The sequence below is a fragment of the Mobula hypostoma genome, chromosome 8 (assembly GCF_963921235.1).
Source record: "Mobula hypostoma chromosome 8, sMobHyp1.1, whole genome shotgun sequence".
NCBI lineage: Eukaryota > Metazoa > Chordata > Chondrichthyes > Myliobatiformes > Myliobatidae > Mobula > Mobula hypostoma.
Window position 1 is genome coordinate 6,463,021 of NC_086104.1, and position 15,143 is coordinate 6,478,163.

General features: G+C 44.8%; 1 protein-coding gene across 1 annotated transcript in view; it reads left to right on the forward strand.

Annotated features, from left to right (window-relative positions):
* The window catches only part of LOC134350045 (zinc finger C2HC domain-containing protein 1A-like), a 31,255-nt gene extending 28,064 nt beyond the window's left edge, over positions 1–3,191 (forward strand). The window contains exons 6-7 of the mRNA XM_063054956.1: positions 783–852; positions 2,030–3,191. Of these exons, the coding sequence (XP_062911026.1) occupies positions 783–852; positions 2,030–2,051 (92 nt within the window). The 3' untranslated portion in view covers positions 2,052–3,191. The remainder of the gene's footprint in view (positions 1–782; positions 853–2,029) is intronic.
* Positions 3,192–15,143: the final 11,952 nt, after the last annotated feature.

Genomic DNA, 15,143 nt, shown 5'->3' on the forward strand with positions numbered 1-15,143 from the left:
TCTCCTTTCACAGCTGCTGTTTGTACAACAGTGGAGATCTTTCTCATGTAGCACACTTCACTCTTGAACAGATTTCCTCCAGGAGTATCTATTGAATGTAATGTCTTCCCAGTGTTTAGTTCTTCAGGTTGATTTTAAAGTTATCTTTGAAGTATTTCCTTTGCTCACCAGGGGCTCACTGACCGACCTTCAACTGGGAGTAAACAAACTATTTAGGGTGACATTAGTTGGGCCTCTGGATGACATGACATAGACAAGTTGGAAAGTTGGGTGGAGGAGTGGCAGAGGTTGATGCATCAGGGACTTTTAAGAGACATTTAGATAGGCACGTGAATGTGAGGGAAATTGTGTAGGCCAAAGAGATTAGTTTAGTTGGCTATTTAATTACAAATTTAATTGGTTCAGCTTAATGCTGAACAGCCTGTTCTTGTGCGGTACTGTTTGATGTTTTGTATTCAGAAGGGAATTAGGATCTGGAACTTAATACTTGAAGGGTTGGTGGAAACAGAGACTCTCATAATATACAACAAGCCCAGGCACTAGGCAGAGAGGTCTATCAGCCTAATATGGGTAAATTGGATCAGGACACAGAAGTACAGTGGGCAGTATGGACACAATGGGCCAAGTTACCTGTATAACTCAAGGAACACCGCATGATGGGGGAGGTGGAATGTGGACAGAATCACTGTCTGGGCACTGACGGTCACATCCCTTGGTGTTTTTGCTGTCCTACCCATGTTTGTCACCCGGCTTCACTCTCTCGTCTCTCCCATTGGTCCAAGATGATGCGTCCACCAGCCGACGGCACGACGCGCTGAGAACGGACGGCAAGGGTCAACCTTCAGCGCAGTAGTGAGTATGCAAAGTTGTCTCTTTGGTTCAAGTGGGGGTGTATTCCAGAACAGTTGTGAGTACACGAGTGGGGCTCCTGGTGTCAGGGTAAGCATGGACTGGGGCATAGTGAGTACATGAGTGGTCTCCTGCTGCCAGTGTTGGGTTGTAGTGAGCACACAAGAGTCTCCTGGTGTCTGGGTGGGGACACTGACTGAGTCAGTGGTGTCAGGATAGGGGTACAGACCAGGGCAATAATGAGTAACGAGCAGGTCTCCTGCTGTCTGGATAGGTCCACAGACTGAGACTTTAGTGAGTACACAAGATAGTCTCCTGTCATCGGGGTTGGTACTGGAGTGGTGACACTGACCGGGGCAGTAGTGAGGTGGTTTCCTGCATTTGGGGTGGGACACATATCAGAGCATCATAGAGTACATGACAGTGTCTCCTGGTGCCAGGTTGGGAGCAGGTTAGTGAGAACACAAGCTGATCTCATGGTGTTGGGTGGGTCACAGTACGGGACTATAGTGAATACATGAGGTGGTCTCCTGCTGTTGGGGGGGGGCGGGGGGACACCGACTGGGGTCTGTACTGAGTACGTGAAATGGTCTATTGGTGTTGGGTTGGTGACAGACCGGGGTCTGAGTGAGTACACAAGGTGGTCTCCTGGGGTTGGGTTTGGACAGACCGGGGTCTATAGAGAGTATATGAGGTGGTCTCCTAGTGTCTGGGTTTAGACACAGATCAGGATATGTAGTGAGTATTCGAGGTGGTCTCCTGCTGTTGGGTTTGGACAGACCGGGATCTGTAGGGAGTATAAGAGGTGGTCTCCTGGTGTCCAGGCTTAGACACAGACCGGGATCTGTACTGAATACGCTGGTCCCTGGTGTTGGGTTGGGATACAAACCAGGGTTAGTCGTGAGTACGGTGGTCTCCTGGTGTTGGGGTGCAGGCACAGACTGGGGAAGTATTGATTACATAAGATCTCTCTCTCCATCTCTGTCTCAAATGCTTTCTTTCTCCTACTTTCCAGGACACAGAACACTACAGGGCCTTGGGCCCACAATGTTGTGCTGACCATTTCCTCCCACATAGCCTCCATCTTACTGTTATCCATGTGCCTCTATCTCCCTCTCCCTGATATCTACATTACTGTTATACAGTAAGTCACTGCCCTTCTCCCTCTGATGTTTTCCAGCTCCCGATACGGCCAGATGTAGAAGAGAGGCTGTGAAGTCCGGAGCCTCATGAAGCAGTTTTGCCCATCCAGCGGAGGAATTCAGTGGGGCATCACCAGCTGGTTATACCAACATCTACTCAACTCCCCACACTAGCACCCTCCCCAAACTGCAGTAAATGTCAACTCATTTCCCTGTGTTTTATTTGAAAAGGGGGAGTAAGTGGGGGTTGGGAGCTCTCAGTGAGAAGGGTATATGCCAGGCTCATTTTCAGCAAGGCCACTTGTCTGTGTGAGAGCACGGGTACACACACTGTGTCAGTGGCTCTGAGTTCAGGGGGACCCGTTGTGGAAGAATTATTGGCTGCAGTGTGGATGCCACCGACACCAGTACCTCTCTCCATGCCTTGCCTGGGAACAAACTGCTTGCTTCAGTGTCCTTCACTGCACCGACCACATTTCCAGAGATCGCTGTGGTCACCCCAGTCCCCATCACTGCTCTGAAACATCATTGTGAATGTGTTATCACCAAAATAATGTGTGTATGCTCTCACACACTCATTCTGCCCGTCACACTGTCTCTTGAATTTGTTCTGTCTTTTGCATGGTCCCTTTCTCGCAATTGGTGTAACTGTCTCTCTCTCTCGCCTCGAGACCTCTCTTTCACTCACTCAACTCTTTCGCACTTTCTCAGTTTTTCTCTCCATCACATTTTTCTGTCTCATTCTCATTGTTTCAGTCCCTCTACCTCTCAAAGTCAGTCGCATTCAGTCAGATGCAGATCTGCACGCAGCTTATAAAAGATGTAATGCTAATCTGTGCACATGCATGCAGATGTGAGTACAAACACATGGATACAGAAGCAGATGAATAATGTGCACATGTTCATCACGCCTCAGACACTTAAGACCATAAGGCTAAGACATAGGAGCAGAATTAGGCCATTTGGCCCATGAAGTCTGCTCCACCATTCAATTATAGCGAATCCTTTTTTACTAATTTAATTGCTTCAGCACAATATTGAGCGCTGAAGGGGCCCATTCCTGTACTGTACTTTGTTCAATGTTCTCTTCCCAAAAATAGACTTTCCTTTCGATTATAAAACGTAGAACAGTAAAGCAGAGGAACAGGCCCACAATGTTCTGTCAAACCAATTAAATTACTAATCACGTAAATGCCTTCTGCCTGCTCAATATCCATATTTCCCTTTCCTGCAATTCATAAATTATTAATAAATCTGCAGTGAATTCCAAATTGCAGCATAAAACACTCTCGTCACCCCTTTTTTTTTTTTTGCAGTGTGTCAAGCTGCCAGAGAAAGTGGTTGAGGCAGGTACAATAACATAAAATCAGGATATAGGTAGGAAATGTTTAGAGGCATTGAGTGCAAATTATCTTGTCCTGATCCATCACCCAGGACAGGCCCCCTTCTCATTGCTACCAGCAGGGAGAAGGTCCAGGAACCTGAAGACACACAGACAAACGTTTTAGGAACAGCATCATTCCCTCCACCATCAGATTTCTTACTGGACATTGAACCATGTTCACTACCTCTATTTTGTTCCTCTTTTTACACTAATTTAATTTTTATACATTTATTGTAATTTACAGTTGTGTATTGCAATGTACTGCTGTAAAACAATAAATGCCGGAGATATTAAACCTAATTCTGATCGTTACTGCACTGCACTTTACTTTCTCTGTAGCTATAGCCGCATAGAAGCTGATGAGCTCGACGCCTTCCATCTGCGCTTTGATAGGGAGAATATAACTAAAGCTGTGAAGATCCCTGCTGCACCCAGGGACACTGGTCTCTGTCTCAGAGGCTGACGTTAGGTTGTCTTTAAAGAAGGTCCTCGCAAGGCAGAAGGTCCCGATGGAGTACCTGGTAAGGCTCTGAAAACTTGTGCCAACCAACTGGCAGAAATATTCAAGGATATTTTCAGCCTCTCACTGCTATGGGCAGAAGTCCCCACTTGCTTTAAAAAGGCAACAATTATACCAGTGCCCAAGAAGAATAATGTGAACTGCCTTAATGACTATCACCCAGTAGCACTCACATCGACAGTGATGAAATGCTTTGAGAGGTTGGTCATGACTAGACTGAACTCCCACCTCAGCAAGAACCTGGACCCATTGCAATTTGCTTATCACCAATAGGTCAACAGTAGACACAATCTTAATGGCTCTTCACATGGCCTTAGACCACCTGGATATTACAAACACCTGTGTCAGGATGCTGTTCATCAACTATAGCTCAGCATTTAACACCATCATTCCCACAATCCTGATTGAGAAGTAACAGAACTTTGGCCTCTGTATCTCCCTCTGCAACTGGATCCACAACTTCCTAACCGGAAGACCATAGTCTGTGCGGATTGGTGGTAATATCTCCTCCTCGATGCCGATCAACATTGGTGCACTGCTCTACTCCCTACATACATATGACTCTGTGACTAGGCATAGCTCAAATACCAGCTATAAATTTGCTGATGATACAACTATTATTGGTAGAATCTCAGCTGGAGACGAGAGGGTGTACAGGAGTGCCAACTAGTAAAGTGGTGTCACAGCAACAACCTTGCACATAATTACACTCAATGTCAGAAAGACGAAAGAGCTGATTGTGGACTTCAGGAAGAATTAAGACAAAGAAACACATACCAATCCTCAGAGGGATCAGAAGTGGAGAGAGTGAGCAGTTTTGAGTTCTTGGGTGTCAAGATCTCTGAGGACCTAACACCTGGTTCCAACATATTGATGCAGCTACAGAGGTGGCAAGACAGAGTCTATACTTCATTAGGAGTTTGAAGAGATTTGGTACATCAACAAAAACACTCAAACTTCTATAGATGTACCATGGAGAGCATTCTGACAGGCTGCATCACTGTCTGGTATAGGGTGTTACTGCACAGGACTGAAAGCAGCTTCAGAGGGTCATAAATTTAGTCAGCTTTGTACTAGCCTACATCGTACCCAGGACAAAGGAGTAGTGTCTCAGAAAGGCAGCATCCATTATTAAGGACCCCCATCACCCAGGACCTGCCCTCTTCTCACTGCTACCATCAAGGAGCCTGAGGACACACACTCAATGTTTCAGAAATACTTCCTCCCCTCCGTCATCAGATTTCTGAATGGACAACGAACCCACGTACACTACCTTTTTTTTGCTTTCTTTTTGCACTACTTATTTAATTTTAAAATATAGTTCTTATTGCAATTTAGTTTTCATTATTATGTATTGCAATGTACTAATTCTGAATGGGTGTGGGCACATGGCCAAGTGGTTAAGGCATTGGACTAGCGACCTGAAGGTCGTGAGTTCGAGCCCCAGCCGAGGGAACGTGTTGTGCCTTTGAGCAAGGCACTTAATCACACATTGCTCTGCGACGACACTGGTGCCAAGCTGTATGGGTCCTCGTGCCCTTCCCTTGGACAACATTGGTGTCATGGAGAGGGGAGACTTGTAGATGGGCAACTGCTGGTCTTCCATACAACATTGCCCAGGCCTGTGCCCTGGAGAGTGAAGATCCATGGTCTTGCAAGACTAACAGAATTCTGAATGGTCAGTCTTTTCCCTGGGGTAGGGGAGATAACTATAGGGCACAAGTTTTGGGTGAAAGAGCAAGATTGCAGAAGACTGGAGGGGCAAATGATTCCCCACAGAGGTTGGTGGGTATATGGAACGAGTTGTCATAGGAAGCAGACGAGGCAAAGTTTAAAAGACACTTGCACATGTCCATCGATACTAAAGGTTTAGAGGGATGTGGGCTAAACTCAGACGAAAGGGATTGGCTCAGGTAGGTAGCTGGATGGGTAACAGTAGGCAAGGCAAATGCTGTTAGCATTAATTACGAGAGAACTAGAATATAAAAGCAGGGATGTAATGCCAAAGCTTTTCAGTATATTTAAAGTGGAGACATCTGGAGTATTGTGAGCAGTTTTGAGCCCCGTATCTAACAAAAGGTGTGCTGGCACTGGAGGGGGTCCAGAGGAGGGTCATGAGAACGACACCACAAATGCAAGGGTTAACATGAGAGGCATTTGATGGCTCTCGACCTAGACTTGCTGGAGATTAGAAGAATAAGGGAAGGTCTCATTGAAACCTATTGAATATTGAAAGGTCGAGATAAAGTGGACATGCAGGGGATTTTACCATAGTGGTGGTGAATCTGGAATGGTTGTCACAGAAGGATGTGAAAGACAAGTCATTGGGAGTATATAAGTGGAGGTTGATAGGTTTTTGATTGGTTGGGGCATCAAGGATTTATGGGGAGAAGGCAGGAGAATGGGGTTGAGAGAGAAAATTCTCAGGCATGATGGAATGGAGGGACTCATGGGTCAAAGACCTACTTCTGCTCCTGACTTATGGACAAATTGGGTCATTGGAAGGAGCCATTTCTGTGTTATACAATTTTATTCCATCTCCTATTTATGTTCCTACAGATATTTAGCATTGAATATGGATGTGCTTTTCATTCTATACAACACATAGCTGTAAGCACCAGGAATCACTCATCATTCACCCCTGTCGTAGTGAGTGTTAAAAGATGCCTCAGTTACCACAAAGTACATCAAATCTCCTCTCAATCTTTTACGTTCTAAGGACAATAGACAATACGGGCAGGAGTAGGCCATTCGGCCCTTCGAGCCAGCACCACCATTCACTGTGATCATGGCTGATCATCCATAATCAGTATCCAGTTCCTGCCTTATCCCCATAACCTTTGATTCCGCTATCTTTAAGAGCTCTATCCATCTCTTTCTTGAAAGCATCCAGAGACTTGGCCTCCACAGCCTTCTGGGGCAGAGCATTCCATACATCCACCACTCGCTGGGTGAAAAAGTTTTTCCTCAACTCCGTTCTAAATGGCCTACCCCTTATTCTTAAACTGTGGCCTCTGGTTCTAGACTCACCCATCAGCAGGAACATGCTTCCTGCCTCCAGCATGTCCAATCCCTTAATAATCTTATATGTTTCAATAAGATCCCTTCTCAGCCTTCTAAATTCCAGAGTATACAAGCCCAGTCACTCCAATCTTTCAACATATGACAGTCCCGCCATCCCTGGAATTAACCTTGTGAACCTACGCTGCACTCCCTCAATAGCAAGAATGTCCTTCCTCAAATTTGGAGACCAAAATTGCACACAGTACTCCAGGTGTGGTCTCACCAGGGCCCTGTACAGCTGCAGAAGGATCTCTCTGCTCTTATACTCAATTCCCCTTGTTATGAAGGCCAGCATGCCATTAGCTTTCTTCACTGCCTGCTGTACTTGCATGCTTGCTTTCAGTGACTGATGTACAAGAACACCTAGATCTCATTGTGCTTCCCCTTTTCCTAACTTGATTCCATTTAGATAATAATCTGCCTTCCTGTTCTTACCACCAAAGTGGATAACCTCACATTTATCCACGTTAAACTGCATCTGCCATGCATATGCCCACTCACCCAGCCTGTCCAAGTCACCCTGCATTCTCATAACATCCTCCTCACATTTCACACTGCTACCCAGCTTTGTGTCATCGGCAAATTTGCTAATGTTACTTTTAATTCTCTCATCTAAATAATTAATATATATTGTAAACAGCTGCGGTCCCAGCACTGAACCCTGCAGTACCCCACTGGTCACCGCCTGCCATTCCAAAAGGGACCCGTTAATTGCTACTCTTTGTTTTCTGTCAGCCAGCCAATTTTCAATCCATGTCAGTACTCTGCCCCCAATATCATGTGCCCTAATTTTGCCCACTAATCTCCTATGTGCGACTTTATCAAAGGCTTTCTGAAAGTCCAGGTACACTACATCCACTGGCTCTCCTTTGTCCATTTTCATAGTTACATCCTCAAAAAATTCCAGAAGATTAGTCAAGCACGATTTCCCCTTCGTAAATCCATGCTGACTCAGACCGATCCTGTTACTGCTATCCAGATGTGTCGTAATTTCATCTTTTATAATTGACTCCAGCATCTTTCCCACCACTGATGTCAGGCTAACCGGTCTATAATTCCCTGTTTTCTCTCTTCCTCCCTTCTTGGAGAGGGACAACATTAGCCACCCTCCAATCCACAGGAACTGATCCTGAATCTATAGAACATTGGAAAATGATTACCAATGCGTCCACGATTTCTAAAGTCACCTCCTTAAGTACCCTGGGATGCAGACCATCAGGTCCCGGGGACTTAGGAGCCTTCAGACCCAACAGCCATTTCCTGCCTAATATAAATTTCCTTCAATTCATCTATTACCCTAGGTCCTTTGGCCACTATTACATCTGGGAGATTGGATCTGTCTTCACTAGGGAAGACACAAACAAAGTACCTGTTCAACTCGTCTGCCATTTCCTTGTTCCCCATAATAAATTCACCCGCTTCTGTCTTCAAGGGCCCAATTTTGGTCTTAACTATTTTTTTTCTTTTCATATACCTAAAGAAGCTTTTCCTATCCTCCTTTATATTCTTGGCTGGTTTACCTTCGTACCTCATTTTTTCTCCGCGGATTGCCTTTTTAGTTACCTTCTGTTGCTCTTTAAAAGTTTCCCAGTCCTCCGGCTTCCCACTCGTCTTTGCTATGTTATACTTCTCTTGTATTTTTATACTGTCCATTATTTCCCTTGTCAGCCCCGGCCTCCCCTTAAGATCTTTCTTCCTCTTTGGAACGAACTGATCCTGCACCTTCCGCATTATTCCCAGAAACACTTGCCATTGTTGTTCCACTGTCATCCCTGCTAGGGTATTGTTCCATTGAACTTTGGCCAGCTCCTCCCTCATAGCACCATAGTTCCCTTTGTTCAACTGTAATACTGACACTTCCGAGTTTCCCTTCTCCCTCTCAAATTGTAGATTAAAACTTATCATATTATGGTCACTACCTCTTAATGGCTCCTTTACCTCGAGATCCCTGATCAAATCTGGTTCATTACACAACACTAAATCTAGAATTGCGTTCTCTCTGGTAGGCTCCAGTACAAGCTGTTCTAAGAATCCATCTCGGAGGGACTCCACAAACTCCCTTTCTTGGGGTCCAGTACCAACCTGATTCCTCCAGTTTATCTGCATGTTGAAGTCCCCCATAACAACCTTTGCAACTCTTGATTCAACTTACACCCTACATCCAGACTACTGTTTGGAGGCCTGTAGATAATTCCCATTAGGGTCTTTCTACCCTTAGAATTTCTCAATTCTATCCATACTGACTCTATGTCTCCTGATTCTATGTCCCCCCTCGCAAGGGACTGAATATCATTCCTCACCAACAGAGCCACCCCACCCCCTCTGCCCATCAGTCTGTCCTTTCGATAGGACATATAACCTTGAATATTCATTTCCCAGGCCCTGTCCACTTGAAGCCATGTGTCTGTTAAGGATACAGTCCTTCCCTATCTTTCCATATAGCTCAGGTCCACCAGACCTGGCAACATCCTTGCAGATTTTCTCTGCACTCTTTTCAACCTTGTTTACATCTTTCTTGCAGGTAGGTGACCAAAGCTGCATACAATAATCCAAATTAGGCCTCTTGCCTTATACAACTTCAACATAACATCCCATCTCCTGTACTCAATACATTGATTTATGAAGGCCAATGTACCACAAGCTTTCCTTACGACCCTATCTACCTATGACACCACTTTCAGCGAATTATGGACCTGTATTCCCACTCCCTTTGTTCTACCACACTCCTCCGTGCCCTACTGTTCACTGTGTAAAGGCTGATTTATACCTGTGTGTACTAGCTTGTGCTGTAGCCCACGCAAGTGGGCTACGCTGTTGTGAGCATTTATACTTGACCGTTGGTGTGTCTGTGTTACTCGCAATTCACCCCCAAAACACTAGTTGGCGGTGGGGTTTCTATACCACTGTGTTGAGTTTCTTCATGTTGAAACTCAACACGAAGAAACTCAAACTTCAAACAATGGTGACTGAAACTGAAGGAGGGTGAACTTTGTGCTTGTCTGGCCACTGAGAGAAAGGACGAGGAAATGCATTTTAAATATTTTCGGATGTCAGTAGGTAGATTTGACAATTTGGTTCATCGTCTCCAACCATTAATATCGCAAACACGAGGAAATCTACAGATGCTGGAATTTCAAGCAACACACACAAAAGTTGCTGGTGAACGCAGCAGGCCAGGCAGTATCTCTAGGAAGAGGTACAGTCGACGTTTCTGGCTGAGACCCTTCATCCTGAAATCAACTGCACCTCTTCCTAGAGATGCTGCCTGGCCTGCTGCGTTCACCATTAATATCGCATCAGCGTACACACAGTATACTCAGAGACTGGCAATCACCATTCGAGTTTTAGCTTCAGGTGGAAGTCAACAGGCTGTAGCAGCTAGCTACAAACTGGTGTCAAGCACAGAGTCCTCCGTAATTTCGGAGGTGTGTAAAGCTTTATGGAAGCATTGCAGCCAGAGTTCCTTTCCTTCCCTTCAGTCGCCCAATGGGAAGCTATTGCAGCGTAGGAGGAAATGCAATGCTACCAAGCGGACCAATCACAGTTGTTGCGGTCTGTGTCTCCGCGACATGTAGTTACATTTTGGGAGAGGTGAGCGTTAGGCTACGGCGTAGGGTTTGTGTACAGTACAGCGTAGGGTGCGCTGCTACGCCATGCATTTGACTCACAAGTATAAATCAGCCTTAAGACCTACCCTGGTTGGTTCTTCTGAAATGTAAATCCTCGCACTTATCTGCATTAAATTCCATCTGCCATTTTTCAGCCCATTTTTCCAGCTGATGCAGATCCCTCTGCAAGCCATGATAGTCTTCCTCACTCTCCACTGCATCTCCAATCTTGGTGTCATCCATAAATTTGCTGATCAAGTTAACATTATCGTCCCGATCATTGATATAGATGACAAACAACAAAGCACAAATCCCTGCAGCACACCACTAATCACAGGCCTCCAGTCAGCGAGGAAACCCTCTAATGCCTCTCTCTGGCTTCTCCCACAAAGCCAATCCAATCTAATCCAATTTACTGCCTCATCCAGAATGCCGAGCCACTGAACCTTCTTGATCAGCCTCCCAAGTGGGTCTTTGTTAAACGCCTCACTAAAGTCCACGTAGACAACATCCACTGCCTTAGAAATAGAAACATAGAAAAACATACAGCACAATACAGGCCCTTCGGCCCACAAAGCTGTGCCGAACATGTCCTTACCCTAGAGCTACCTAGGCTTTACCCACAGTCCTCTATTTTTCTAAGCTCCATGTAGCCATCCAGGAGTCTCTTAAAAGACCCTATCGTTTCCGCCTCCTCCAGTCCATTCCATGCACTCACTACTCTCTGCGTGAAAAACTTTCCCGACATCTCCTCTGTACCGACTTCCAAGCACCTTAAAACTATGCCCTCTCGTACTAGCCATTTCAGCCCTGGGGAAAGGCCCCTGACTATCCACTCATAATGCCTCTCATTATCATGTACACCTCTATCAGGTTACTTCTCATCCTCCATTGCTCCAAGGAGGAAAGGCTGAGTTCACCCAATCTATTCTCATAAGGCATGCTCCCCAATCCAGGCAACATCCTTGTAAATCTCCTCTGCACTCTTCCTATGGTTTCCACATCCTTCCAGTAGAGAGGTGACCAGAACTGAGCACAGTATTCCAAGTGGGGTCTGACCATGGTCCCATATAGCTGCAACATTACCTCTCGGCTCTTAAACTCAACCCCACGATTGATGAAGGCCAATACACCGTATCCCTTCTTAACCACAGAGTCAACCTGCACAGCAGCTTTGAGTGTCCTATGCACTCGGACCCCAAGATCCCTCTGATCCTCCACACTGCCAAGAGTCTTACCATTAATACTATATTCTGCCATCATATTTGACCTACCAAAATGAACCACCTCACACTTATCTGGGTTGAACTCCATCTGCCACTTCTCAGCCCAGTTTTGCATCCTATCAATGCCCCATTGTAACCTCTGACAGCCCTCCACACTATCCACTACACCCCCAACCTTTGTGTCATCAGCAAAGTTACTCACCCATCCCTCCACTTCCTCATCCAGATCATTTATAGAAATCACTAAGACTAGGGGTCCCAGAACAGGTCCCTGAGGTACACCACTGGTCACTGACCTCCATGCAGAATATGACCCACCTACAACTACTCTTTGCCTTCTGTGGGCAAGCCAGTTCTGGATCCACAAAGCAATGTGACCTTGGATCCCAGGCCTCCTTACTTTCTCAATAAGTCTTGCATGGGGTACCTTATCAAATGCCTTGCTAAAATCCACATACACTACATCTATGGCTCTACCTTCATCAATGTGTTTAGTCACATCCTCAAAAAATTTAATCAGGCTCGTAAGGCACGACCTGCCTTTGACAAAGCCATGCTGACTATTCCTATTCATTGACTTCATCAACTTTCCTAGCAACTTTCTCATAAAACTCTAAGAATGGTTAGACACGACCTTCTACACACAAAGCCATGCTGACTATCATTAGTTAGTCCATTCTATCCAAATACTTATATATCCAGTCCAATAACTTTATCGCAACTAATGTCACACGCCCCAGCCTATAATTTCCCGGTTTATGTTTAGAGCCTTTCTTAAATAGTGGAACATTGGTTATCCTCCAATCCACTGGTACCTCTCCTGTCAATAAGGATGATTTAATTATCTTTGCTAGTGCCCTGTCAATTTCTGCACTTGCCTCCCATAGGGTCCAAGGGAATACCTTGTCAGGCCCTGGGGATTTATCTATGATTTACCTCAGGACAGCAAACACCTCCTCCTCTGTAATTGGTACAGGATCCGTGAAATTGATGCCACCTTGCCTCACTTCTATAAACTCTGTGTCCATCTCCCAGGTAAATACAGACAGAAAGAATGTATTTAAGATCTCCCCATCTGTTTTGGCTCCAGACATGGATTACCATTCTGTCTTCCAGAGGATCAATTTTGTCCCTTGCGTTCCTTTTGCACTTAACATATCCGCAGAATCCATTAGGATTCTCCTTCACCTTGTCTGCTAGAGCAACTTCATGCTTCCTTTTAGCTGTCATGATCTTTCTTAAGTGTTCTTTTGTATTCCTTATACTCCACAAGCACCTCATTTACCTGTATATCCAGCTAGGCACCTCCTTTTTTTCTCTTAACCATGGCCTTGCTATCTCTTGAAAACCACAGTTCCCTACACTTGTCATCTTTACCTTCTATTCTGCCAGGCACATACAAGCTTTGAACTCTCAATATTCCCACGCATTTGCCAGAAAACAGCCTGTCCCAATCTACACTTACCAACTCCTTTCTGATACCATTAAAATTGACCGTACTTCAATTTAGAATCTCAGCCCACAGACCAGACCTATCTCTTTGCACATTTACTTTGAAACTAACGGCATTGTAGATGAAAAGCGTCCCCCTATACAAACTTCTGTCACCTACCCTGTCTCATTCCCTGATAGCAGATCCAGTGTGCTGGCCTTCATTAGTCGGGGGATAGAGTCCAACAGCTGTGGGGTAATGTTGCAACACTAGTAAGAGTACACTTGGAGTTCTGGTTTCCTTAATATAGGAAGGACGTAGAAGCTGTAGAGAGGGTGCAGGGATTTATCAGGATGCTGCCTGGATTTAAGAGCATGTTTATGAGGATAGGCTAAATGAGCTAGTGTTTTTCTTTTTGGAGCAAAGGAGCACGAGTGGTGACTTGATTTGAGATGTACAAGATGATAAGAGGCACGAAGAGTGGATAGGCAGAGATGTTTTCCCAGGGCAGAAATGGTTAATACAAGGGGACACATTTTAAAATGATAGGAGGAAAGTATAGGTGGGAATGTTAGAGATAGGACACGGACACAGTGGTGGGTGAGTACAACATCATGCCATGGATGGTGGTAGATTCAGACACATTAAGAACATTCAAGAGCCTCTTAGATGGGTACATGGAGGACAGAAAAAAAATGGAGGGCCATGTGGGTGGGAAGGGTTAGACTAATCTTGGACTAGGTTAAAAGGTCGGCACATCATTGGGCGAAGGGTCTGTACTCTACAGTGCTGTAATATTTATTGTTCTATGTTTAAAGAGTATTGTGGTTCTGATGCTTTCAATACAATCCCACAATTTATGGCATGCATTTACAGTGATCCTTCCTCTAACACCCCCACAACATCTCCCTTAAACATCTTGGCAAATGGTTTCCTCTGGGATTTTGCTTCCTTGCAGAAATGAAATGTGGTTCTGTGTTATCAGAGGACTATCACATTGAATATCGAGAGGCATTGACAGAGCAGATGGGGAGAGGATGCTTCCTGTTTCCTGTAGTGGGGAGTCTGGGACCAGGGAGCACAGTCTCAGAATAGAAGAAACAGAGATGAGGAGGAATTTCTTTACCCACAGGGTGGTGAATCTGTGGGATTCATTGCCACAGGCGGCTGTGGAGGCCAAGTTATTGGGTATATTTAAAACAGAGTTGGCAGGCTCTTGATTAGTCAGGGTGTCAAAGGATACAGGGAGAAGACAGGAAAGTGGGGTTGGGTGGGAAATAAATCAGCCATGATGGAATGGCAGAGCAGACCCAGTTCTGCGATGTCTTACAGTCTAGAAACAGGCTTAAAATAATTACTCAAGTCTCATTTCAAACTTCTAATCAGATCTGAGCTTTCCTGAATGTGTATTTACTGAAAGCATAAAGAAAATTTTAAACACAAGATTGCAAATGAAGTTGGAAAGATCAACAAACAGAAAACTCCTAACAAAATCAAATCTTTCAAATGTCTTCCAGGAAATTGACTTCAAGACAAGTTAATGTAACTGTCTGTTGCTAATGGAGTACACAGTTTGTCTATTTCAGTGTGAAAACATTATTCATTATAGGTAGAGCATTAAAAAAATGTTAAGAATAATTTCTAGAGCTCATACAATTGAACGATCGTAAATTCACGATATAGCTAATGTGGATAAAAGTATAATTCTTTTATACGACAAGATGGACTTTGACTTCACAATCTACCTCATTATGACCTGTGCCTGCACTTTAAAATTACCTTTATTTATCACACGTACATCAAAACATAGTGAAATACGTTGTTTGCGTCAACGACCAACACAGTCAGAGGATGTGCTGGGGTCGGCATGCTGGAACTCACTAACCCAAACCCATATGTCTTTAGAATATGGGAAGAAA